At 49.8% G+C, this 26,485-nt stretch overlaps 1 protein-coding gene across 2 annotated transcripts in view; it reads left to right on the forward strand.

Moving 5' to 3' along the window:
* The window catches only part of PLD2 (phospholipase D2), a 205,023-nt gene that overhangs the window by 162,480 nt on the left and 16,058 nt on the right, over nucleotides 1-26,485 (forward strand). For both annotated transcript variants that reach the window (XM_069215728.1, XM_069215730.1), the window contains 3 exons: nucleotides 16,745-16,849; nucleotides 20,286-20,374; nucleotides 25,179-25,292. In XM_069215728.1, the coding sequence (XP_069071829.1) occupies nucleotides 16,745-16,849; nucleotides 20,286-20,374; nucleotides 25,179-25,292 (308 nt within the window). The remainder of the gene's footprint in view (nucleotides 1-16,744; nucleotides 16,850-20,285; nucleotides 20,375-25,178; nucleotides 25,293-26,485) is intronic.

Below are 26,485 nucleotides of genomic sequence, written 5' to 3' on the forward strand. Positions count from 1 at the left end.
ACATCTACCTGTAACTGTTCGGAGATGCTGTCAGGTTATACGGCTTTGAGATCGCTCCTACAGATGATATGTATCTCACTTCTTCATCTAAAAAATGTCACTGCTCCATATAAAAACCTTTCTCCCTGCATGACACACAATGTGACACAGTGATAAAACTGAGATTATGCTATGTGACCATAATACCTGTGTTGGGCAGAAGGCTGGCAGTCCAAGGAACTGTAAGGCATCCCTCAGCCCACCAACAGGCCAAAACCGATGGCATTATCCTGGACAACAACCTGTCCAGGGTTAAGCAAGTCAGTGGTGCGGTCACCTCCTGTTTTAGTGTTCTCAAATTGCTTCAAGGGGTGTTCCCTTGGTTACTGGTAGAGACCCGTAAATTGGTGATTTAAGCCTAAACTGTCGAATTACGGCAATGCACACTATGTAGACATTTCCAACTACCTCATCAAGAGATTTCAGACCATCCAGCCCGCGTCTGCTCGAATAGTGCTTAGGCTCCCATCTCTCACCTCTACTGCACCCCTCCTTGGATCCCTACACTTGGCCCCCCATTTAGAAGAGAGCTCTATGCAAACAGCTATGTCACACACACACACAGAGTAAGTCACCCCTTGATAGTCCCTCTCAGCCCAGATGGCAGGGTGCAAGCACCTGTGTGTGAGGGCACCACTGCACTAGAAGGGGTGCCCCCACACACTCTAGTTCCTTTTTCCTGGACTTCATGAGAGCGGGACTCCATTTTATGCATGTACTGGACATAGGTCACTAGGGGCTCATTAGAGGACCCCGACCATAGCTACCACCAGTCTTCTAAGGTTTTCCGGGCAGCCCAAACTGCTGCCACCAATCAGACAGGTTTCTGCCCTCCTGCTGCTTGATCTGTTGAAGCTTGGGAAGTCAGAACAAAGGATTTCCTTTGGAAATAGATGTGACTGGCTTGGGAGGGGTATGCTTTGAAGGGCACATTTGGTGCCCTCTGTGCATAAACCAGCCCACACCGGTTCAGGGACCCCCAGTCCCTGCTCTGACATGAAACTGGACAATGGAAAGGGACGTGACCCTGCCCCAGGGGAGGTGCCCAGAGCTCCTCCAGAGGGTCCCTGGGTTCTGCAACCTTGAATCCAAGGTTGACAGGGACCTCTGGGAGCAACTGAGTGGCCAAGCCAAACAGGTGACATCAGAGCCCCCTCCTGATAGGTGGTCACCTGGCTAGGTGATCAATCTCCTTTTCACAGCTCTTTAGGGTCTCTCTCTTGGGTGGGTCCTCAGATTCGGCTTGCAAGATTCCAGCAGGACTCCTCTGCAAACTCCACTTTGACTTCTAGCCACTGGAACCCCATCTGGACCCTCCATGGACCGACAATCTGCATCCACGACAAAGACTCTTCTTGCAACATTGTTTCCACGGCTCCTTCCAGCTTCTGCAACATTTCCCCGGCTGTGCATCCTCTGAGTGTGGAAAGTCTTCATTCTGCATGAGAAGGAAGAAAGAATCTCCTTTGGAGTGAAGGTGTCGCTCCCCTACATCCGCAGGCACCTACTGCAGCAATGACCGGCTGCGTGGAACTCCTCGCATCCTGAGCTGCATGGATCCTGCATCACAAGTGGTGGTCTTGAGTAGTCCTCTTGGTCCTCTCTGCCAGCTGTCCAACTTTGGTAGAGGTAAGCCTTTGCCTTCCCACGCAGGACAGTACGCCTGTGCACCATGTCTCTTGCAACTGCCAAGGCTTGCATCTCTCCAAGGGAACTTCAAGCTACATGCAGCTCCAGCCCTCAGCACTCCTTCCTGCGATGCACAGCCCTCTGCGTGGTTCTCCTGCGGCATGGGGGCCTTCTTCTGTGTGCTCAGTGGGCTCCTCCTGCAATTTCTGTGTTTCCTCGTCCTGTGAGACTACTGTGGGTGCTAGTTCTGCTCCTGTCGGCTCTCTGTTTTGCTGAGGGTCCCCTTGACTCCCCCTCCTGGGTCAGGTCCTCCTGGACCTTGCTGGTCCCCAGCAGCACCACTTTTCGCCAACCGCTATATTTGCCTTTGCCAAGGTTTGTTGGTGGAATTCCTGCACCAACACCTGTCTGCAATCTTCCTTCCAGCGTGGGACATCTTCTGCACCACTCATGAATTCTTCTCCAGCTCCAGGGCTGCAGTGCTGACCTTCTCTTCATCAACATTGACCTACTCCTGCAAGTACATCTGGTTGGGTAGTAGCTCCTACTCCTCCTGGACTCCACTGTGACTCTTGGACTTGGTCCCCTCCCTCCACAGGTCTTCCTCTCCAGGAATCTGCTGCTGGTTTCCTGCAGTCTTGTCTGGGAGTCTTATTTTCTTCTTTTCCTTCCTTTAGGGTGGTTTGTGGAAATTCCAGTGATATACTCCTGCTTTCCTGGTTGCTGGGGGATACTGTTTTTCTTACCTCTGTGGTTTTCTAGTACTCCCAGCTCCCTTCTACACATTCCACTTACCTAGGTGAGGGTCCTGTGTTCGCATTCCATTTTGTTTAGTATATGGTTTGGGCTTACCCTAGGGTTACTATGGTTATTACTATTTGCACTGTTTTCTAACTTTTCTATGCCTATTGCCGTTTACTAGTGTATATAATCAGTGTATTACCTACCTCCTATTGAAGAGTTGCCCTTCTAGTACTTTGTGGTATTGTGTGACCAAAAATAAAGTACCTTTATTTTTTAACAACTGAATGTTTTCTTTCATATGTGCAAGCGCTGTGTGACTACAGTGGTTTTGCATGTCTCCTAAATAAGCCTTGGCTGCTCATCCACAGCTACCTCTAGAGAGCCCAACTTCTAGACACTGCCTACACTTCACTAAGAGGGGATCCCTGGACCTGGTGTAAGTACCTTAGGTACCCACCACACACCAGACCAGCTTCCTACACCTGGTAAGTGAATTTCACACAAAGGGTGAATGTTTCTTCGGTGCTGGCAGGGCCCTTAGACAGAGAGACTATGTTGTGTCTTTGTTGTAGGAGATGATGTTGATTCCATAAGTTTGCACAATGTTAGCGAGTGGATCCATGTGGATACTGAAGAGCGTGGGGCCGAGTGATGATAAATTGGGGACTCAACAGTTAAACTTGGTGGGTTCAGAGGGGGTAATGCCTACTTTCTGTGTGCATCCTTTGAGTAAGGAGCTGATCCACTGAAGAGCTGTTCGTCCAATTCTTGGCTTGAAGATGCGTGGATGAGGGTCAGGTGGGAGACAGTATTGAAAGGCATGGAGACATTAAGGAGGATGAAGGCTGTGGTGTTGCCTATGTACATGATGGTGCTGATGTTGTTAATGGTGGTGATGAGGGAACTTTTGTTTGGTGCTTTGTTTCAGTCTGAAGCCTGATTGAGATGGGTCCAGGAGGTGGTGGTTGTTTTTCAGATGGTTTGCTAGTTTCTCGTTGATGGGTTCCTCTCCAAGATTTTTTTCTGGGTAGGGGAGCAGAGGGATGGGTCTGTTGTTTTCTGATGAGGAAAGGGTCTGCTGTGGGTTTCTTCAGGTGGTGTTTTTCCAGTGGTCTGAGGCAATAGCCAGGTGTCATTTAGGATCAGATTAAGGCAGTGCAGATGGTCTTGAGTCCCTTGGCGAAGGCAAAGTGTGGGTAGGAAATGACTGGGCTCCTCTATGGTTCGATCGCACAGCAATGGTAGTTTCTATGTGGGAGATTGTGGTCTAGCAAGTCTTCTTGTTTTCTTGGGTGCTGTCATTGTCTTGAAGAAAAGCTGCTAGAGTGGAGGGATTCGGTTTGGGTGCAAAGTTCTCATAGATTTTGCTTAGCTTCTTGCAGAAGAAGGGCGGGAGCTGGGAGCAGGGCTCCAGAGAGGGCCGATGGTAGTGGAGCTGGTGGAGTCTTTGGTGATTTCCTTCAATATGGAGATGATTTCCTCTGAGTTGGTGGTACTTTTGTATATCCACTCAATCAATGGCTTCCAGTTGATTACTTTTAGTTGCTGGTGTCATTGCCAGAGTGCTGATTTTCAGAATTGTTTACCAGTGTTGTTGTGGCTCAAGCAACTTGCAGTGGCGTTTGGTGCATTGAAGGTCATTGTTGTACCAGCTTTTCTTCAGAGATGGTGTTCCAGTTGTCTTGGGCGTTTCTTCATGGTTGAAGTGTAGATTGAAGAGGACAAGAGAAAAGTTGGTCCATGTGAGGGGGCTGGGCTTTTCTTGTCCACTGAGAGTTCAAAGAAGATGGGGTTTTACAGATGGCCAGCTGTGCGACAGGGTTCTTCACACATAGGGTTAGTCTGAGTGTGTTCATGTTGTCCAAGAGGTTGTTAGTGTTTGGTTCGGTGAGGTCCTCTAGGTGGAAATTGAAGTCACTGAGCAGGATGAAGGAGCTAGAATTGAGAAGGAGAGGAGTGATGATGTCTGTGAAGGGGTTGCTGAATTTGGCTCTTGGCCCTGGTGGTCAGCAGAGTAGGGCCCCTCCCAGGGTGGTGGTGTTGGAGATGATGAGTTTGAACGCCATTTGTTCCAGTTTGTTGCAGACATTGGCTTTGGTCAGGGACTAAAAGATGTGTTCCTTGTATATAATTGTAAGTCGTCTTCCCGGTTTCCTGGATAAATACTGTCTAGTGACCTTGCATCCCAGGGGGACGATATCGACAATGTCAGGGGCTGATGAAGGTTTGAGCCACTTCTCTGTGAGCAAGAGTTAGTCCCAGGGGAGGTTGTGTAGGAGGTCCCAGATTATGTCGAAGTGTTTAAGAAAGTAGTAGTGCTGCAGGGTGCGGTCCAGTGGGGCGTGTGATACACGTCTGTATAGCTGGGTGCAGGAGCGCAGGTATGGTGAGGGGGTTCTGATGGGGTCAGGGAAGAAGGATAGGCGGCGTGGGAGACGGTGCCTTTGGTGTTGATTGGAGCAGTCCGACAGCACACCGGGAGATGAGTCCCGGTTCAGGACGTGGAGGGATGAGGCGAGTTGCCATCTTGGGTCATGCAATAGTGACCTTGAACCAGGGGTCCTGGCGCTGAGCCAGGATGGGCACAAAGTGCCTTAACTTTGGCCTGCCCTCAGCACACTTGCAGCGCACCTCCACGCTGAGGCTGTCGCTAAGAAGGTGTAGGAAGTGAAGGAGGTCGTAGGTGTGGTTGGTGGGGCTGAGAGGGAATGTGGTGAGCAGTGGGAGAGATGGGAGGCAGTAGCTGGAACCAGACAGTGAAAGTGAGTACGGGGAAATCAAGGTGGGAAAGCAGAAAAAGAAATTAAGAGGCAGCAAATGTAGCAAAGAAATGACAATAAAAAAGTGGCAAAAATTGGGTAAAAAGGAGTGAAAGAAAGTGGAAACGTAGTAAAACAAGAGAGGCAAAAAAGAGTGAGATAGAGGGCAAGAGTAGTCCGAGTGAGCAGAGTGGGAGAAAAAGGAGCGTAGCAAGTGACAAAAAGTGGAACAGTGGCACCAGAGAGGTGAAAGGTGTGAGAGAAGTAGAGTGAAAGCTCGGCAACAAGCAGGAAAAATGTGCTAAAAGTCACAAAGAAAAAGAAAGAAAAGTGTTGGAAAGAGAGGCAAATGGTGTGAGAGAAAGCAGCTGAAAGAGGGGGCGGCATGAGGCCGAGCCTCAGAGCGAGCATCAGCACGGCGAGCGCAGTAGAATGTCTTGGTGAGGCACGCCGGTCACGTCCTCCCAGCCCAGTAGCACGCATCAGAACACACCACACACAGAGCTTGGAATTAACGTCTTTACTCTTCAGCGTACAACATGTAACTAACTCTCAGTATCCCTGTAACTATTAGGAGCACGCCCTGACACCTCCAATATTGAATACGTAATTTCCTTCATAAGTCCGCCCCTACGTATGGGGTCCTAGCACGTACAATTCTACGACACCACAGTCTGTGGCTTCTTTTCGAAGAAAGCTACATTTTTTTGACTCCTTGTTCTGGGCTCAAGTCGTTCCACCTCTGAGTGCAAAGAGCGATGAGTTATTAGACATTCGCTCTTCCTGTTGAGTCTACCACACGCCACCACGTCTCTCTGCCTGACCTCCAGTTGCAGCAGAGGATGTAGTGTGGTCTGAGCTCAGTAGCTGATTCGGCTGTGTCTCTCACAAGCTTTGAAGACACCTGACTTTGCTTTCAATGCTGTCCTCTGTCACTGGAAGCCGATGAGGTGCTACACCGACTGGAGTGATCTGGGGTAGTTTTCTTTGGGGCAAGTGATGCTGTATGGTTGGTTTTTAGTCTGTAGGGTCCATTGTAGATGTTCTTGTTTGGACCCTAGCAAAGACTGTACCTCAGTATTTCAGCTGGGACTGGGCCAGCGCTCCAGCAAGTTAGATTCAATGTCTTCATTGTTAGAGGTGAACAGCAATTCTCAGCATTGAGATGATGGGTGATTTTTGCAAATGCTGCCATTTTCTGTTTAAAGAAGAGCCTGGGTTCAAACATCACCCACACATGTACCTTGAATTTGATTTTTGGACCGAAAGGCAGTCGATGGAGGGATTTGAAGGCAGGTGTTTCAAGGCCACATCGATTAGTGTTGAAGATAGTCCTCACTGCTTGACTCTGGACTTAAAAAAGTTTGGTTATGAGATTTTTTGGGAGGCCAAGGTCATCACCAGTGATCTCGTCAGTCCTCGTTGCTGGTCCATCAACAGGAAAGGTGAACTCCTTCCATGAACAGTTGAATGTTCTCTGTGGTCTTCTACTTGAGAGCGTGCTGTTCTCGGCTTTGGCTGTTACAATTTTGTATTCTTGGCTACGGTTTTCAAGGAGCAAACGCTACTGCACCATTGATGCTTCAGTGAAAGCAGGTTCCCACATTTGTTGGATCCAGGAACAAGAGTGTCCCATCACAACTTTACCTGTATACAGGCAACCTCAAGTTCAGACTGTATATGGACTTTACGACCTACAAACATCCTGCCGCACTGTAAGTGATTGTGAATCAAAGCACAGGGCTCTTGCATTTTTTCTACACTCTCTAGTTAGGTTTATGTTCCATAAATACTTATCCGCATGTATAGGATTATTTGAAGTGAAAAACATGGCACAAGGTACATTTGAGACAGTTTCTGAAGCATGTTGGCGGTGTTTAAACATATTGCACCACTTTTAAAGAGTGTTGTACCAAATCTTGGGCATATGACAAGACCAGGCGGGTGATTAAACCATCAATGCAGCATTTTTTGTACATGCAATACAAATTAGGCCATGTTATCTATTAATATTTGCGTCAACATCTGATAACTGGTGCCACAACTCTGCATTCCTGTGCCATCTGTTTGAAGGCCGCTGTTGATGGACTTTTCATGACCACTTTAGGTGTGTGAGGACACCCGTTCAACGATCAGTGTTACTGCAGCCTTTGCGTCAATGTGATCCCTGTACCTGGCTTCAGGACGCAACGGTAGAGAACCAAGAAGGTTTGCAGCAGACGACTCCACCTACATGCTGTGATGTCCCAGTCAGAGATCCTGGAGGGTCCGACTCTCTGGTCTCCAGGCGGATCCATGAAGGGGCACCCACAGTGTCTGACCTGTCATCTCAGAGCTGGGTAACCATGGGGTCTCATTCCTCCTCCTGTGAACCAACATAACGTAGCCTGGTCCCTCGTGAACCATACCAGGGGAACCATAGAGTTCACCAATAATCATTACCATGTTTGGAAATCCAGATCATTTGTATTCGTGTAAGTGTAACGTTGACCACTTTCTGCCATGCTCTCTTGCTGGCATGGGAAGGTATCGGGAAGTTCTCATCGGGAGCCGCCTTGGCATCGCCTCTCCAGGCACGTGAAAAATAAGAACCCACTCAGTGGAAACTGTTTACATGTCTCTCGCTATCTGAAGGCCAATCTCTCGTCCCAGAGTCCCAGGCTAGCTAACTGCTTCGTTTCACTGTAGCCTGTTTTGCGTAACCTATGTTGGAAGCGTGTGAGGAACCCACGAGTGGATGTTCTGTCCAAGTTCTGGGCGCTTCCTCCGCTGACTGTAGTTGGGTGAAACTTTGGCCAGTTGAATCTGTCAGTAACCACCCCTGCAGGCGCTGATTGGCGGAGGAATGATGGGCCCCATCCGTAAGTGATGTGTACAGGAGGAACCAAGGAATCCTTTCATATGTTATATGTACCGGAGGAAGCAACAAGTCCATTTGTATGTTATGTGTATCGGAGGAAGCATTTTTCTTCCATATGTCATGTGTACCAGAGGCATCATTGGGTCCTTTCCTATGTCATGTGTTCTAGAGGAGGCATGTAGTTTCACCCTTCATCCTAGGCATCAGTGGCGCGATCGCATGCACACAGCGCTCAGTCACAGAGTCACAGTAACTGCATTAAAGCACCCGAGGATCTGAGACATCGGGGAGCAGAGAGACTGGACGCGATGGAGGGGGCGCCGAAGAGGAACACGCATGCTATCGAACTGAGAGCCTGCAGGTTTGTGGAGGGATTGCTGATCTGGGGCTGCGTCCCCCGATAGTTTTGAGGTGGCCCTGCGCGTCCTAGCTTATCTATCGGTTTGATACTTACCGCTGGATCTGTCTGAAGGGAGAGGTCCACAAGCTGTGACCTCCATCCGGGGAAAGGACTCAAAACCCTGGTATTTACATTTTCACTTTCTGGCCTTTGCCCGGTGGTGAGAGTAGCGCCGCGATACCATGTACTGGGCGGCTTTGGCGCTCTATGAATATTTTTCATTCTCGCAGTGAAAGGAGGGTGCCTCGCCGGGCCGTTGATGTGTGCGGGTTTTGCCCTGTGACCATGGTTGGGCCGGGGCTCTGGTTTCTGAGCCCCAGAGGCCCCCCGTAAATTCATTTCCTGTGATGGTTGAACAAGACAAGAGCTCGCCTCTTCCATCTGTGGTCACTGGGCTCCACTTGGGAATGGCTGCATTTCATCCTCTCTTTGGTGAAGGGCCCCGTACATTTCTGGCTCCCCTCAGAATAATTCAACCAGCCAGCGGCTGGGAGGCCGGGGAGTGGGTTCAGAGATGTCCCCTGATACCCGCTGTGGGCCTCCTGGACCCCCCCCCCCCCCCCCCCCACCCCCCCGTGACTGCCAAAGAATAGCCCATCCCACTTTAGCTAGAAATATTGTGCACTCTGGCTAATGTTACCGAAAATGGCTGATCGCACAACACACGTGGCCTGTTGCACGTGTACCTATAGATGTAGTTATCCAGGTTTGCTACCCGGAAGGGAGGAGCTACACACGGATGTCACCCTGCAGCCAATCACCTGTGGGCGGAGGACGCACGCCCTGCAGACGCCCTAGGCTGGTGTTTTCACATCCTCGTTCCCAGTTGGAACTGGAGACAGGGACGCTGGACTCCATGAAGTATATTGTTATAAGCCCCAGCAAATGTAAAATTAAGAGCATTAATCTCAGATGCAAAATCCAGCAACTTCTCAGAATGAGGGAAACATCCGTGGGCGACAAGGTTTAGTTGGAGACTTCAGGTTTGAGGATAAGAAGCATAAAACGGACTGGAATACACGAATCGTTTGGTGTTTTACTGCCTACTGCACTGCTCTTAAACTCACACATGACGACACTGATGACGCCATGGATGACATAACACCTAATGTGACCGATGACGTCGTGAGTACAACCCGGCCCTGGCAGTGTGCTGGTCAGAGGGACTCGACTACATTCTGGTGTCAGCAGCTGTGGCCGTTGGACCAGGAGTGTCTGCCCTGTGACGTCACAGGATGGCAGCACCAGGTGCATCCATGTTTGGACAGGTGACATCCCTGGGTGCGGTGTCATCCTGGCGCGTAACATGGAACAACCACCGTGTACACTTTTTCACATGGACCCTGGTCACCTTTTCACACGGAGGCTGTCTCTCTGCCACCCTCAGTGGAAAGAGTCCCGCCTGTGGCTGGCACAGGACTGGCACACACTTGCCTGGGGCGGCGGGAGCTAAAGGGTTGAAAACGTCTTTACCCAAGAAAACCTTTTCACCCCAGCTCGGTTTGTCCAGGGTTTCTGTTTCTGAAAGGTCGTGTGCGTGCGCTTGCGGTGCCCTGTGCACGAGTTTGTGTAAACCCTCACAGACACAAGTGCACGTTTGATGTGCACAGAGACGGTGGAAAGTGCAGACTGTAAGTGTGCCAAGCGAGGTAAGTGATAGTGAACCGTGCACACTGTAAGTGCAGGGCGAGCTGACAACCTTGTTACTGCGTTGTACGCGCAGTTTGTGCGCCTGGCCCTGGGGGACCTCTGTGTGTGCACAAGTGTGCCACGATAGTGACTGTGTGATGGGGCCTCCTGCCTGGCCCAGGGCATCACGTGCCTCGGATGCTGGTCTTTCCCCCACCCATGCACAAAGAGAGGGGCGTGTCAATGGGAGAGCGGGGGCCCGAATGCTGGAGCCAATCCTTGTTGCTAATGACATCAGTACAATAATTGTTGGAGTGCATTTCTCTATGTGCTTTCATCGCTGAGCTGCGGTTGCCATGGAAACCCCCGGGTACATAAGAAGTGGCTGATCCGGGGCTTGGAGGGAGAGCTTTCTACGTAACGAGGAACACTCCGTCCCTGTTCTTTCAATCCACAAGCTGGCATGTCGGCAGGTGGGCACATGCCCACCCATTTCACTCCGGAGGGGGGCGCGAGGCAGCGATGACTGATTCATTTGACGTCCCCTTCAGCAGAGGGATGCTGGGAGCTGGCCGAGGGCCATCCGAGGACCTCAGGGCTTGCTCCGTGTCTATGGTTGGTCTGTGGTTACAAGGGCTGCAGGCCACAGACCACCACTTGAATCATGGGTCGGGGGGGGGGGGGGGGGGGCAAGTGGTAATACCGCAGGCTGCCCTTTCCTTAATTTTAGTCCGCCTGCACTGATGCACGTGGACACCGGGCTTAGAGTGAGGCGGTGTCTCACGGCTCAAGAGTGATAGTTTGTAGGGTAACTTTCACCCCGGACGCTTCTCCACGGTGGCAGCGAGACCTCGATTTCCCAAGAAACATTTCGAGCAACCGAAGGAAGCCAAGGAACACCAAAGTGTGGGCACGACTTTACGAAGTTATGAGTCTGGTTCACGCTCCAGAAGGAGTGGGCAGACCAGAGAGCAGTCCGTCAAGTGGCTGCTCATTCAAATGTCACTGGACCTGAAAAACTCATTCCTCTGCCTGGGATGGGTTCTCTCTCTCTGGGGCATGAGACCTGGAACTCTCTCATTCTCTCTCTGGGGCATGAGACCTGGAAGTCTCTCATTCTCTCCCTGGGGCATGAGACCTGGAACTCTCTCATTCTCTCTCTGGGGCATGAGACCTGGAATTCTCTCTCTGGGGCATGAGACCTGGAACTCTCTCATTCACTCTCTGGGGCATGAGACCTGGAAGTCTCTCAATCTCTCCCTGGGGCATGAGACCTAGAAGTCTCTCATTCTCTCTCTGGGGCATGAGACCTGGAAGTCTCTCATTCTCTCCCTGGGGCATGAGACCTGGAAGTCTCTCATTCTCTCTCTGGGGCATGAGACCTGGAAGTCTCTCATTCTCTTTCTGGGGCATGAGACCTGGAACTCTCTCATTCTCTCTCTGGGGCATGAGACCTGGAACTCTCTCATTCACTCTCTGGGGCATGAGACCTGGAAGTCTCTCAATCTCTCCCTGGGGCATGAGACCTGGAAGTCTCTCATTCTCTTTCTGGGGCATGAGACCTGGAAGTCTCTCATTCTCTTTCTGGGGCATGAGACCTGGAACTCTCTCATTCTCTCTCTGGGGCATGAGACCTGGAACTCTCTCATTCACTCTCTGGGGCATGAGACCTGGAAGTCTCTCAATCTCTCCCTGGGGCATGAGACCTGGAAGTCTCTCATTCTCTCTCTGGGGCATGAGACCTGGAAGTCTCTCATTCTCTCCCTGGGGCATGAGACCTGGAAGTCTCTCATTCTCTCTCTGGGGCATGAGACCTGGAAGTCTCTCATTCTCTCCCTGGGGCATGAGACCTGGAAGTCTCTCATTCTCTCTCTGGGGCATTAGACCTGAAACTCTCTCATTCTTGTGCCTGGGGTGCGTTCTCTCCCTGGGGCATGAGACCTGGAAGTCTCTCATTCTCTCTCTCTGGGGCATTAGACATGAAACTCTCTCATTCTTGTGCCTGGGGTGGGTTCTCTCCCTGGGGCATGAGACCTGGAAGTCTCTCTTTCTTCTGCCTGCCATGGGTTCTCTCCCTGGGGCATGAGACCTGGAACTCTCTCATTCTTGTGCCTGGGGTGGGTTCTCTCCCTGGGGCATGAGACCTGGAACTCTCTCATACTCTCTCTGGGGCATTAGACCTGAAACTCTCTCATTCTTCTGCCTGGGGTGGGTTCTCTCTCTGGGGCATGAGACCTGGAAAACTCTCATTCTTCTGCCTGAGGTGGGTTCTATCCCTGGGGCATGAGACCTGGAAGTCTCTCATTCTCTCCCTGGGGCATGAGACCTGGAAGTCTCTCATTCTCTCTCTGGGGCATTAGACCTGAAACTCTCTCATTCTTCTGCCTGGGGTGGGTTCTCTCCCTGGGGTATGAGACCTGGAACTCTCTCATACTCTCTCTGGGGCATTAGACCTGAAACTCTCTCATTCTTCTGCCTGGGGTGGGTTCTATCCCTGGGGTATGAGACCTGGAACTCCCGCATTCTTCTGCCTGCCATGGGTTCTCTCCCTGGGGCATGAGACCTGGAACTCTCTCAATCTCTCTCTGGGGCATGAGACCTGGAACTCTCTCATTCTTCTGCCTGAGGCGGGTTCTATCCCTGGGGCATGAGACCTGGAACTCTCTCATTCTCTCCCTGGGGCATGAGACCTGGAAGTCTCTCATTCTCTCTCTGGGGCATGAGACCTGGAAGTCTCTCATTTTCTCTCTGGGGCATGAGACCTGGAACTCTCTCATTCTTGTGCCTGGGGTGGGTTCTCTCCCTGGGGCATGAGACCTGGAAGTGTCTCATTCTCTCTCTAGGGCATGAGACCTGGAACTCTCTCATTCTTCTGCCTGAGGCGGGTTCTATCCCTGGGGCATGACACATGGAACTCTCTCATTCTTCTGCCAGCCATGGGTTATCTCCCTGGGGCATGAGACCTGGAACTCTCTCAATCTCTCTCTGGGGCATGAGACCTGGAACTCTCTCAATCTCTCTCTGGGGCATGAGACCTGGAACTCTCTCATTCTTCTGCCGGGGCGGGTTCTCTCACTGGGGCATGAGACCTGGAACTCTCTCATTCTTCTGCCTGAGACGGGTTCTATCCCTGGGGCATGAGACCTGGAACTCTCTCATTCTCTCTCTGGGGCATGAGATCTGGAACGCTCTCATTCTTCTGCCTGGAGCAGGTTCTACCTGTGGGGCATGAGACCTGGAACTCTCTCATTCATCTGCCTTGGGTAGGTTCTCTGTCTGGGGCATGAGACCTGGAACTCTCTCATTCTCTCTCTGGGGCATTAGACCTGAAACTCTCTCATTCTTCTGGCTGGGGCGGGTTCTCTCTCTGGGGCATGAGACCTGGAACTCTCTCATTCTTCTGCCTGCCATGGGTTCTATCCCTGGGGCATGAGACCTGGAACTCTCTCATTCTTATGCCTGTGGCGGGTTCTATCCCTGGGGCATGAGACCTGGAACACTCTCATTCTCTCCCTGGGGCATGAGACCTGGAAGTCTCTCATTCTCTCTCTGGGGCATGAGACCTGGAAGTCTCTCATTCTCTCTCTGGGGCGTGAGACCTGGAACTCTCTCATTCTCTCTCTGGTGCATGAGACCCGGAACGCTCTCATTCTTGTGCCTGGGGTGGGTTCTCTCCCTGGGGCATAAGACCTGGAAGTCTCTCATTCTCTTTCTGGGGCATGAGACCTGGAACTCTCTCATTCTTCTGCCTGAGGCGGGTTCTTTCCCTGGGGCATGAGACATGGAACTCTAATTCTTCTGCAAGCCATGGGTTCTCTCCCTGGGGCATGGGACCTGGAACTCTCTCAATCTCTCTCTGTGGCATGAGACCTGGAACCCTCTCATTCTTCTGCCTGAGGCAGGTTCTATCCCTGGGGCATGAGACCTGGAACTCTCTCATTCTCTCCCTGGGGCATGAGACCTGGAACTCTCTCTGGGGCATGAGACCTGGAACTCTCTCACTCATCTGCCTCGGGTGGGTTCTCTCCCTGGGGCATTATACTTGAAACTCTCTCATTCTCTCTCTGGTGCATGAGACCCGGAACTCTCTCATTCTTGTGCCTGGGGTGGGTTCTCTCCCTGGGGCATAAGACGTGGAAGTCTCTCATTCTCTTTCTGGGGCATGAGACCTGGAACTCTCTCATTCTTCTGCCTGAGGCGGGTTCTTTCCCTGGGGCATGAGACATGGAACTCTCATTCTTCTGCAAGCCATGGGTTCTCTCCCTGGGGCATGGGACCTGGAACTCTCTCAATCTCTCTCTGGGGCATGAGACCTGGAACTCTCTCATTCTTCTGCCTTGGGTGGGTTCTCTGTCTGGGGCATGAGACCTGGAACTCTCTCATTCTCTCTCTGGGGCATGAGACCTGGAACTCTCTCATTCTTGTGTCTGGCGTGGGTTTTCTCTCTGGGGCATGAGACCTGGAACTCTCTCATTCTTGTGCCTGAGGCGGGTTCTCTCTCTGGGGCATGAGACCTGGAACTCTCTTTCTTCTGCATGGGGCGGGTTCTCTCTCTGGGGCATGAGACCTGGCACTCTCTCATTCTCTCTCTGGGGCATGAGACCTGGAACTCTCTCATTCTTCTGCCTGAGGCGGGTTCTATCCCTGGGGCATGAGACCTGGAACTATCTCCTTCTCTCTCTGGGGCATGAGACCTGGAACTCTCTCATTCTTCTGCCTGAGGCGGGTTCTATCCCTGGGGCATGAGACCTGGAACTATCTCCTTCTCTCTCTGGGGCATGAGACCTGGAACTCTCTCATTCTCTCTCTAGGGCATAAAACTTGGAACTCTCTCATTCTTTTGCCTGAGGCGGGTTCTATCCCTGGGGCGTGAGACCTGGAACTCTCTGTCTCTCTGCATCTTTATTTACAATGAAACAACAATTTTGCATCTCTTTCCCTTTTTTAGCGACCATGTGTTCAGGTCATTCTGCGGACTGTCCTTTTATCTGCTGTTGAAATAAGTACAAAAATGAACCAACTGCATGTTTAGTGTTGATCTGGAATTCAGGAAGTGTGTTTGTGTGTACTGTGCCAGTGGTCTAGGTATACGTGTTCTATTCATGTACCTTACTTTGGTAAACACAAAACTGGCCTGCTCAGGTGTCAAAACCTGGTCAAGGTGACGCGACCACAGCTACGTGGCGCTTGAGCAGAGGCAGAACACTGTGATCAGCATTCACTCCTGGAGACAGTACTCAAGTAGGAGGAGGATTACAACTCACACAGTATGTGGTTTATGGTGTTCAGTACTAAATGTCTGAGGCTGATCAATTCAGATCACAGTGTTCCGCCACGACCTCATGGTCGAAATACAAACTACACAGTTATTGCCTTTATTTGATCAAACATACTGCTTTGCAAAAGTAGGTCTAGGTAAGAAGATGTCGAGTTAGGAATAGCACATATATAAAAACAATGCATAAAAGGGATTGCATTGGAAGGCCAATATTTATACTAAAAGTTCACTTAATCCAATATTAATCCAGATTGTTCATACACATAAATTCTTCTTCTCAATTCGGTATAACGCAGGAGCCCTGATATGGTATCCAAAAAATGCATGCCTTTAATCTTCACAACATCAAACTGCAGCCCAGCCAACATGTTTCGTCCCAACATGGGACTTCATCAGGGTTTTGAGTTTTCTTGGTATTCCCTTAATGCAGTGGTCTTCAGGGGGGCCCCAAGTAATCCTTGGGGGGCACCAGACTCTGGCCAAAAGAAGCATTATACAGATAACAGCCCTTAGTTTTAAGCAGAAGCATGTTATTGCATTTTTAAAAAGGTAACAGTACTTAACTGCAATGTTTAAACAGGCCTATACATATTTAAACATTGCTATCCTTTTAAAATAATTGTGAAAAGTTCTGAGGGAGGGTCAAGGATTTTTATTTTCCATCTGGGGGGGCGCAGCATTAAATAGTTAGGAGACCACTGCCTTAATGGATAAATGTAAGCCAGAAAGAGATAGTAAGGGCAGTATTGGTATCTCACCAAAGGTTCCTTAAAAAGTCCTTATTTATTCTTTCTGGATAAATGTGGACCAGAAAAGGGACACAGATGAGTATCTATATCCCCAGTGGTTTATGGTTCTGAAGCAGTAGGGCCATCAGAGGGTTGAGTGCTATCGTAGACATAACACCAATACTAACAGCTGTGTGGCCATTTGGAGCCAACAGTGCTCCCTTTGGAAATTCAACATTAAGTGTATACTTGAACCTTCTCGATAAGTAGTAGACGGTATAGTGGATGCTATTTCGACCTCGATATAGTGACATAGAACCCGTCTCAAACTCCATATGGCTACAGATGTCCTTCAGAGTGTTTACTTGCAGTCATTAATCATTTGCATTCATTCAAGGCATGGTATATGTTCATGATCAGTCACCCTAAGAATAAGTGCACAGTAAACTGAACAAAGAACTAAGGGAACAGCATCCCCTGAGCTTTCAACCCTCCCCTACAGTGGTGTCTTCAGCGTGATGGCCTTGGCTTCATACATCGTCATTTCAATCCTGAGGTCTGCAAGCATTGTAAAGCGCGTGTGCTGCTTCCACTCGCTGGACCTGCTGTTCTGGGTTACTGCTGTGCCTGTGATTGGTTCTCTGTGCCTTGAAATGATGTTCCATTCTCTCTTCACAGGTGCTCAGGTCAGTAGATCGTTGGTCCGCTGGATCTTCGGAGTGCTCCATCCTCAACGCGTACATCGCTTGTATTAAGGAAAGCCAACACTACGTATATATAGAGGTAATGTTTGTTGAGAACCTACATTGGCTTGTAGAGGTGCTTCAGGGGCCTTAGTTTCTAGAGCTGTAGGTAGTAAACACACAAAAGGTGATGGGGGGAATGCTTGCTAAGAGTGTACTCTGCAGTGCCACTCTAGACAGAGGTCTCCCTCCAAGAGCTGACTAATTTCAAGCATTACTTCCATCACCTTTTGGGTCTTGGACGTAGTGTCCCACGGGGCCAAGGTGACACGCAGGCATGGGTCTCTTGTTCGCTCTGCTATAGGATCCAAGCTAAATCACACTGAAGCAACCTAACAAGGCCGAAACTGTTAGGGGGGCCACTCGCATTCCTTGCTTGTGGACTCTGCCCTATCAGTTTGGGATAGATCATTCTCATGGCTTAGTTGGGTCAGTACTGATTTGCATAAGGCGGACCTTTGCCTAAAGTGGTGCAGTGCGCAAAGATTGATGGGTTGAAATGCTGCTCAGAGCGATTGCCAGTAGCTACTCCACTTAAAACTATTCCTACAATTACCTTTTGTGTGTTTGATGTAACTCGCTAAGTGGCAAATGGTATGTCCGACCTGGGCAGTGCTGAATTTGTAAGATAACAAGTGCAGGTGCCCAAAGATTTTCCCGAAGCAAACAACCGGAGTTGAAGAATGTCAGAATTATCAAACATGAGGTTAAATAGCCACAATTACACCTTATGCCCCTTCTTTCAACACCATGCAACAGTCTACATTACACCTCCTGCCCCTTCTTCCACCACCGTGCAATAGTCTAGATTACACCTCATGCCCCTTCTTCCACCACCCTGCAGTAGTCTAGATTACACCTCATGCCCCTTCTTCCACCACGGTGCAATAGTCTAGATTACACCTCATGCCCCTTCTTCCACCACGGTGCAATAGTCTAGATTACACATCATACCCCTTCTTCCACCACCGTGCAATACTCTAGATTACACCTCATGCCCCTTCTTTCACCACCGTGCAATAGACTAGATTACACCTCATGCCCCTTCTTCCACCACTGTACAATAGTCTTGATTACACCACATGCCCCTTCTTTCACCACCTTGCAGTAGTCTAGATTACACCTTATGCCCCTTCTTTCACCACCGTGCAACAGTCTAGATTACACCTCATGCTCCTTCTTCCACCACCGTGCAATAGTCTAGATTACACCTCATGCCCCTTCTTCCACCACCGTGCAATAGTCTAGATTACACCTCATGCCCCTTCTTCTACCACCGTGCAGTAGTCTAGATTACACCTCATGCCTCTTCTTCCACCAATGTGCAATAATCAAAATTACACCTCATGCCCCATCTTCCACCACCGTGCAATAGTCTAGATTACACTCATGCCTCTTCTTTCACCACCTTGCAATGGTCTAGATTACACCTCATGCCCCTTCTTCCACCACAGTGCAATAGTCTAGATTACACCTCATGCCCCTTCTTCCACCACAGTGCAATAGTCTAGATTACACCTCCTGCCCCTTCTTCCACCACGGTGCAATAGTCTAGATTACACCTCCTGCCCCTTCTTCCACCACGTGCAATAGTCTAGATTACACCTCATGCCTCTTCTTCCACCACCGTGCAATAGTCTAGATTACACCTCATGCCCCTTCTTCTACCACCATGCAGTAGTCTAGATTACACCTCATGCCCCTTCTTCTACCATCGTGCAGTAGTCTAGATTACACCTCATGCCCCTTCTTCCACCACCGTGCAATAGTCTAGATTACACTCCTGCCTCTTCTTTCACCACCTTGCAATGGTCTAGATTACACCTCATGCGCCTTCTTCCACCACCGTGCAATAGTCTAGATTACACCTCATGCCCCTTCTTCCACCACCGCGCAACAGTCTAGATTACACCTCATGCCCCTTCTTCTACCACCGTGCAATAGTCTAGATTAAACCTCATGCCCCTTCTTCCAACACCGTGCAGTAGTCTAGATTACACCTTATGCCCCTTCTTCCACCACCGTGCAATAGACTAGATTACACCTCATGCCCCTTCTTCCACCACTGTGCAATAGTCTAGATTACACCTCATGCCCCTTCTTCCACCACCGTGCAATAGTCTAGATTACACCTCATGCCCCTTCTTCCACCACCATGCAATAGTCTAGATTACACTCATGCCCCTTCTTCCACCACAGTGCAATAGTCTAGATTACACCTCATGCCCCTTCTTCCACCACTGTGCAATAGTCTAGATTACACCTCATGCCCCTTCTTCCACCACCGTGCAATAGTCTAGATTACACCTCACGCCCTTTCTTCCACCACCGTGCAATAGTCTAGATTATACCTCATGCCCCTTCTTCCACCGCCGTGTAATAATCAAGATTACACCTCATGCCCCTTCTTCCACCACCGAGCAGTAGTCTAGATTACACCTCATGCCCCTTCTTCTACCACCATGCATTAGTGTAGATTACACTCATGCCCCTTCTTCCACCGCCGTGCACTCCCTGCCCCTTTACTTCATTTCTGAAGGTTCTTTTTCATCCCTGCCTTCTAACTTTGTCACTGTTTTTCCTTCTCTTTTTCCTTACTCCTTTCCTTCTTTTAATTTCTTTTCCTCTCGTGCTGTGGGTCAAAGTCTGATGAGGAAGGGTAAGTGCTGGTCCCCCAAAAAGTTTGCTTGTGGGCCCCACCTGCAACCACCGGCTCAACATCAAGCATTGGACTTGTGTTTCTGGCTCGCTGTGCCTCAGGATCCAAGCTATGCCTCCCTGACAAAGCCTAAAGGCAGAAACTGGCGTGTGGCTGGTGTGTGTGTGTGTGGTCTATACTAGATGGGGTCTCGCCTGCAGTTTGTGATCAGCTTCAGACGAGGAGCCAGGTCAGTCTGATTTTGCATAAGGTGGGCCGTGGTCTGGAATGGCCCTCCCATCACCTTGTATGTGTTTGATGTAACACACTCCAAGGGAGGGACCGGGTGAGATTTGCATTGAAGAGAAAACAGCTGCTCCAAACGGGAACTATCCTGGCTCCGGGATCTCCTGTCAGCTGATGTCAATGTTCTGATTGGTCCATCGACAGCAGCTCCAGTGACATGCTACCTTCATCTCCTGCCATGCCTCCCTGTGCCTAAACCAGGACTGTGGTTGCCAATGCCATGTCTGTGTTTGCTTGTGACAGGTTGCTCTACTGAGGCCCAGGGTTGCCGCTGCCAGTATATAGACCGGAGATGCTAGTGCCGGGCTGTTTATCTCCAAATATCCAGAACAGCTGGCGTTGCTCCGTGAGGTTCACTTAAGCAGCATCGAGCTGAGAGTCGCGTCTCGCTTGCAGAAGTCAGTGTGATCGTGTGAGCTGTGTTGCATATGCTGGAGTGAGCTGGCACTAAATGTGATTGATCTCTGGGTACCAGCTCCGGCCCTGGTAGAGGTAGTTTGACTCACCAGCTCTCTTTTCTCAATCTTTCTAGAACCAGTTTTTCATCAGCTGTGCAGATGGGAAGATGGTCCATAATGAGATCGGGGACGCCATTGTGGAGCGGATTCTTGAGGCGCACAGGTGAGTCCAGGCCTTGCTATGGGCCATGGCCAGGATGAGCGGCAAGAAGGGACCCTTCATGAGGAAGTCCCTTTAAGCAGGGGTCTGCCAGGTTATGGAAGTCTCGGGTCTTCTGGGTGGGCTGCTGATGGGGTAGGAAGCACCAGTCTGCTCGATGGGGTATCTGCTTTACCATTCCAGAGACAACTGTGCCTTGCGGGAGGCGAGGTACTCAATATTCCTTGTGGTTCTGATGCTCTACGGTGCCAATAAGATGACTGGCACAAATGTTGACCATTGTAGCGAGCTCCATGTTGGCGCCCTGTTTTTTTTAAATGTCTTGCTGAGTAGAGGTTGTTGGACTGGAACACCTCTAAGGATGTTATAGGCTTTACGCTCCGAGTTCAGAGAAATAGGGGTGACAGCGCCATGGTATCTCCAATGAGGGGACACTCCATGCCCCCGTCTTCCATCACATTAGCCACCCCAACTATGACTCCATACCAGTGCACAATTCCATGTAACTGTTGTGCCTCTTAAAAGCCGTGAGTGCCCCCCTCCCTCTGAGACTCGCCCCAGCACCAAAGCTCCTGTGTGATGTTAATCTGATGGGGCGAGAGGGTCGGCCATGGATGTAAAAGGCTGTCTCAGACTCTGTATCAAGCTGGAGTTGAATGGCCGTTCCTGAGGTAAAACAGTTTGCTGCACAACAGTGTCCTTCTCCACCCGCTGCCCCGGTCCTGGAAGAAGAGGCACACTTGTCGCCCTGCATCGCAGATGGTTCTAGAAATGCTGTGAGGGCATGAAGAGAACAGCTCATGTCTCAGTGAAAGCAAGTCGGTGGAGGGGACAGCAGGTAAGAAAGCATATTCTTGTGGGATTTGAGCTCCGGTCCTCGGATTTCCAACTTGGCAGCTCACTCACAGACCCAAACACATCCCTATCATGACGAAAACAGGATTCTTGGCTGCCAAGAGATGATGATCCTCCCGGAACAAGAATAGTGAGCGACAAACTCCATCGCTCCCTGAGGTCTCGGGGCTCTTCGTGAATAAACCTAGAGCAGCAGGACCTGGATGAGGCCAAGCCTCAAATTCCACCTGAAGAAAACCATACCCCAGAAAGCGACTCCAGAACGTCTGTTCAAACATTCAAACTCTATCCTCTGGGTGGTGGCAGCGCCCTGTTCCATGGCCTCCCAGACTCCAAACTGGTACCCTGCTTAAGGGCATCCTGTGCTCCAGTGGTTCCCAACCTGTGGTCCAGGGACCCCCGGGGGTCCGCCAAGCCTCCTCAGGGGCTCCGCCACTGCTTAGAAAATAAAAAAATATTAACAGGTTAGGTCCACAGCTTTTAGTAATGATTCAGTGGGGGGTCCCCAGATTCCAATAATGATTCATTGGGGGTCCCTGGGTTCCAGTAATGATAAAGTGGGGGTCCACAGAAGTCAAAAGTTTGGGAACCACTGATGTACCGCATAGCACGCTTCATTACAGAGCTTAGGATGCATGATGACATCACCACCCTCTTCACAGATCTGCCCTGGTTCACATTGACGGACCGCTGTTGCAAATCTAAATGAATGGACACAAGAACCCATCACTGGGAGAAGGGAGCTGATACATCAGTTGAAATATTTATAAGCATGTAGATTGGTACATGAGTTGGGTAAGCAGGAGAGCGAGCCTGGGCGCGCCATCTCTGACTGTCAGCTCGATCCCTGGGTAGCCTCTTCTGGTTCCAGCTGACAGAGACCGAATGCTGAGGAACCAGGGAGCATCACACATAGAGCCACATCAGAACATGACGTCAGGACAAGGAAAGGAACGAGTGAGATGCACCAGATGAAATGCCCACATCACCTTTAAAGCCTGGGATATCATTTACAAACCCATCGCAACCAGTACTCGCCCTACCTGCCTAACGAGCACATCACCTCTGGTAGCTCTCGGCACCCCCCCACCAAGGACACCATCAAACTGGAGATTAAGAAGTGTAAAAAGAAAAAAAAAGACACACAATACGACCAAATACAAAGAAATCTTAAAATGCCTGGTAGGAACCCTGGTCACAAGGTATTTAAGACACAATAGGTCACTAAAGCCTCTGGTCCACACTTTGTCTAAATATGCTCCATGGCCCAGCTACATTAAACAATGCCTAGGAAGAACAGACCCAGTGGAAAATTAATCTATTTATTGTGGGGACCATTTATTAGGAGAAAGAAGCATGCTCCAGGACAGCAAATAAAGCGCTTTCTTTACAATAAGACATAACCCAAAACTGGATGTTTTATACAAAGAAGTACAATCTACTGGGGTCAATATAGTATGTTATGGCTCACTAATAGATATATGCCAGTAACTTATGGTTTGAGCAAGTCTGTCAGGCTGCTGATGACGTTTTGACCTTACTAACCATTTTAAAGGCCATCATCTGGACATATTTGTTTGGCGAGCACAAAACAAATTGTGCTTTATGACTAAGCCACACCATAGCTTTGTTTCAGTGGGACACACTGCACACAATACTTGCTCTGCAGTAGCTAGTGGAGTTTGACTTGACAATAAACTTTTAAGGTTCTTCCTCTGTTGAGTCCTTTCAACTCCTATAGGACAGCGACCATTTCAGGAACGTTGTTTTTCTGAGGAGATCACAATAGAAGCTGCCGCTGTGCACTGTTTAACACAGAGGCTGATTTTTGGTGCAGCTCCTAAGTCTGCTGTAGTTATTTCATCAATAATGTAAGATGCACTAAACGGTGGGCTTACAAACTTGTACAGTGAAAGGATATACTTTATAATGCGTAAAAGGAAGCAAAAGCCCTATGAAACGGGAACCCAGGGTATGGTGCAGCCTGGTACCTGTCTTCATCGTCTCTCTGTCCTGTTTAACACTTTGAACAGGCAATGGGCACTCTTCAGTGCTGACAATTCCCCTCTCTGGGAGTAACTGACCAAGAAGAGCGGTAAAGGGAGCCAAGCCTGGTACTTTGGATGCATGAGAGTTTATTTATGCTGGGGTTTCGTAATGCGCTTGTCCTTGTAATGCGCTTGTCCTTGTAATGCGCTTGTCCTTGTAATGCGCTTGTCCTTGTAATGCACTCGTTCCTATAATGCACTCGTTCTTAGCTCCTGGTAACTATGCAGAACTATGGAACAGACTTCAGAATAGACAAAGAAAATGCAGTGTACAGTGGATCGATGTGATCCCCTGGAATGAGGTGAATAGCATCTATCCTCATATTCCAATCCGATAACCAGAGGGTGATTTATCTATGTGCTTTTCGGAAGTGTTGGATTGTAAGAACTTTTCTCAATCAGAGGCTGTTTCGTTGAACCCCAGCTTAAGTGGATCCAAGGTTGGAGCCCCATAATTACAAGAAGCTGCTACCAACTTTTAGCCGCTAAAATGCGCATTGTGGTGTGTGGTGTTGAGAAGCGGAACAAATGTTTCTAGACAGAACTTAACGTAGGGACGGTTTTTCTAGGAATGCCAGGCATATGCCTACATATAGGGCTATGCTTTTATAATTCTATGATTGCATCTCCTGGGAGCCACTTGGCATAGACTGGGACACCAAAGTTAAACAAAATCAGCTGTATTGAAGGAGCTCAGGCCCAGACCTCTGTCTGCCAGCTACAGAGATGGTTAACCACAACAAGCAAAGTCAGAAGATGGAATTCCAAACACATGGCTAAACATAGAGAGAATATATACATATAAAGGAATGCAGATTGTAAACCGATATGGGCAGTGGGGACCGGGTGAGACCTGAGCTAGCTAGCCATCTAAAAGGGTCTACGTGGTATCTGCTGTAGGAAATGTACTCCGAGTCAGCTCTCTACATCCGGAAGTGGACTATACACTGGTCCAGCAGTGGGGGCAAGGAACTCGCATAACCCTTAAAGAGTGGTGAGAACTGAGAAGCTCCTTGGGGACTCCGCACTGTAGTCCACATGAGGACGACAGGTCCACCTCCGAGAAGGCTCTCACACAGCGTGCCCCATACATCAGCAAGGATAGAGAGCTCCACTGTGTGCACCATACACAGAAGATAGAGTGCTTCACTGTGTGCACCATACACCAGCAGTATATATAGAGGACTCCACGGTGTGGTGTTCCCACACATCGGAAATGATAGGGTGCCTTGTGAGTCTCCCATACACCATCAAGAATAAAGGGCCCCACTGTGTGCACCATACACAGAAGATAGAGTGTTCCACTGTGTGCACCACACACCAGCAGTATATATAGAGGACTCCACAGTGTGGTGTTTTCCACACACCAGCAAGGATAGAGGGCCCCACTGTGTGCATCATACAATAGAAGTGGTCCATCTGCAGCCCCCATCTCAATAAAAGGGAATTGAGACCTGAGCTCTGGGCGGGGGCTCACCCTGCGCATTGGCTAGTACAAGATGTGTGTGTCAGGAGCTACCTGGATCCATGCAGGCAGCAGCCGATAGAGGGAGAACATGATTAGGATTACCTTGCACTCATAAACATCTTCTTGGTGCCAAGAGGGTCTTTCACAGGAAGCACAGGTGCACTGCGGAATACCTCTAGAGAGCCACTTGCCCATGTTTCGATCTATTTTTAAACCCAAGATGTTGTGATAACTTCATGGCCTTAATGACGGCAGCCATTTACTGAAAACGAGATTAATGCCACAATCGTGGTTAGTTAAATCTTTATTTTAGAACTAGGGAAATGCTCATGTTCTGACAGCTGGAATACATTTGACCTGATGTGGTCTCGTGCCTTCTTCAACATTACTAAAGCTGTAATATGTGAGAACCTATTTTTCTGTGTTTGTTTTTCAGAGCGAATAAAAAATTCCGGGTGTTCGTGGTCATCCCGCTCCTGCCTGGATTCGAGGGGGACATCTCCACAGGAGGCGGAAACTCCATCCAGGCAATTCTGCACTTCACGTACAGGTGAGCGCGTGGACTGGAGCGACATAAGAACCGTGCACAGAGCAAGGGAATGTGTCCTCAAGGGTGGCCAAACCTACATAGGCCTAACTTGCTTGGGTGCAGCCTTTGAACTAGGGCCTAGAAGGAACGGATCTGCCAGAGAGCTCTCGTGGACAGCACCGTGGGCAGGTGCCACATGGGATGTGTGGAAGAACAGGGCAATGCGCAGGGGAAAGATGCTTGCAGTTTGAGTAGACCTTGCATGGTGCCAGCATACTTGGGAAGCTGCCTGTAAGCTAAGGCTGATGAAGGAATGGATACCAGAGTGCTAAGCAAGAGAGCCGGTGGGGAAACTGCCTCATGGGGTATGTGCAAGACAGGCAGACTGATCAGGGGAAGGATGCTTGCGAACCTGGAATGAACCACCGTGGAGCGAGCACACTCGGGCTGGTGCCTATGGGTTAATGCAGGTGAAGGAGCAGCTGAAACAGGTGGGGCAGGGGTTACTGGACAGCCCTGAGCAGGACAACAGGTGAGAGAAGTGAAACATGCATTATGTGCATGCACAGTGCTGTGACCAGGTGAAGGTGGCGGGACGGGGGAGGTTGCTGCACACTCATGGCACTGCGTTCGTGCTGTGGTTGATTAAGGGACAGCTCTAGAAGCTGATGGATAACCTTGACCAAGAGAGCAGGTGGGAAAAGTGACATTCCAGTTATGTGAAAAAACATTGCTGTCAGCAGGTGAAGGGGTCTAGCGGAGGTTGTGGAACACACAGGCACTGTCTGTAAGCTTCACCTGAGGAAGGCAGGGCATCACCCATCGGGTCCGTAACCCCGCAGGGGGCCGCAGCCTTTCAAGGGGCTCCGTAGTAAACCAATGTCCAATGAATAGCTCTAAGGCATGGGGAACTCAGGGTCCCCTCATCACATTCTGCAGGGGGGGTCATCATTTTGTGTTACACCACTGAGGAAGGAACAGATGGCACCAGCTTGGGAGCATTCAGGGACCGCACTGTGAGCAAGAGAGGAGGTGGGAGACGTGCCACGGGAGATCACTCGCAAGAACAGTGGAGTGAGAGGTGAAGGGGAGAGTGCGGCACACTCGGGTGTGTCTTTGTGCTTGGACCAGTGAAGGAGTGACTCGAGCTGTGTGTGTTTCATGGACAACTCTGAGCAAGAGAGCAGGTGGAAACAGTGCCACACAGGATGTCC

This window comes from Pleurodeles waltl, chromosome 12 (assembly GCF_031143425.1).
Source record: "Pleurodeles waltl isolate 20211129_DDA chromosome 12, aPleWal1.hap1.20221129, whole genome shotgun sequence".
NCBI lineage: Eukaryota > Metazoa > Chordata > Amphibia > Caudata > Salamandridae > Pleurodeles > Pleurodeles waltl.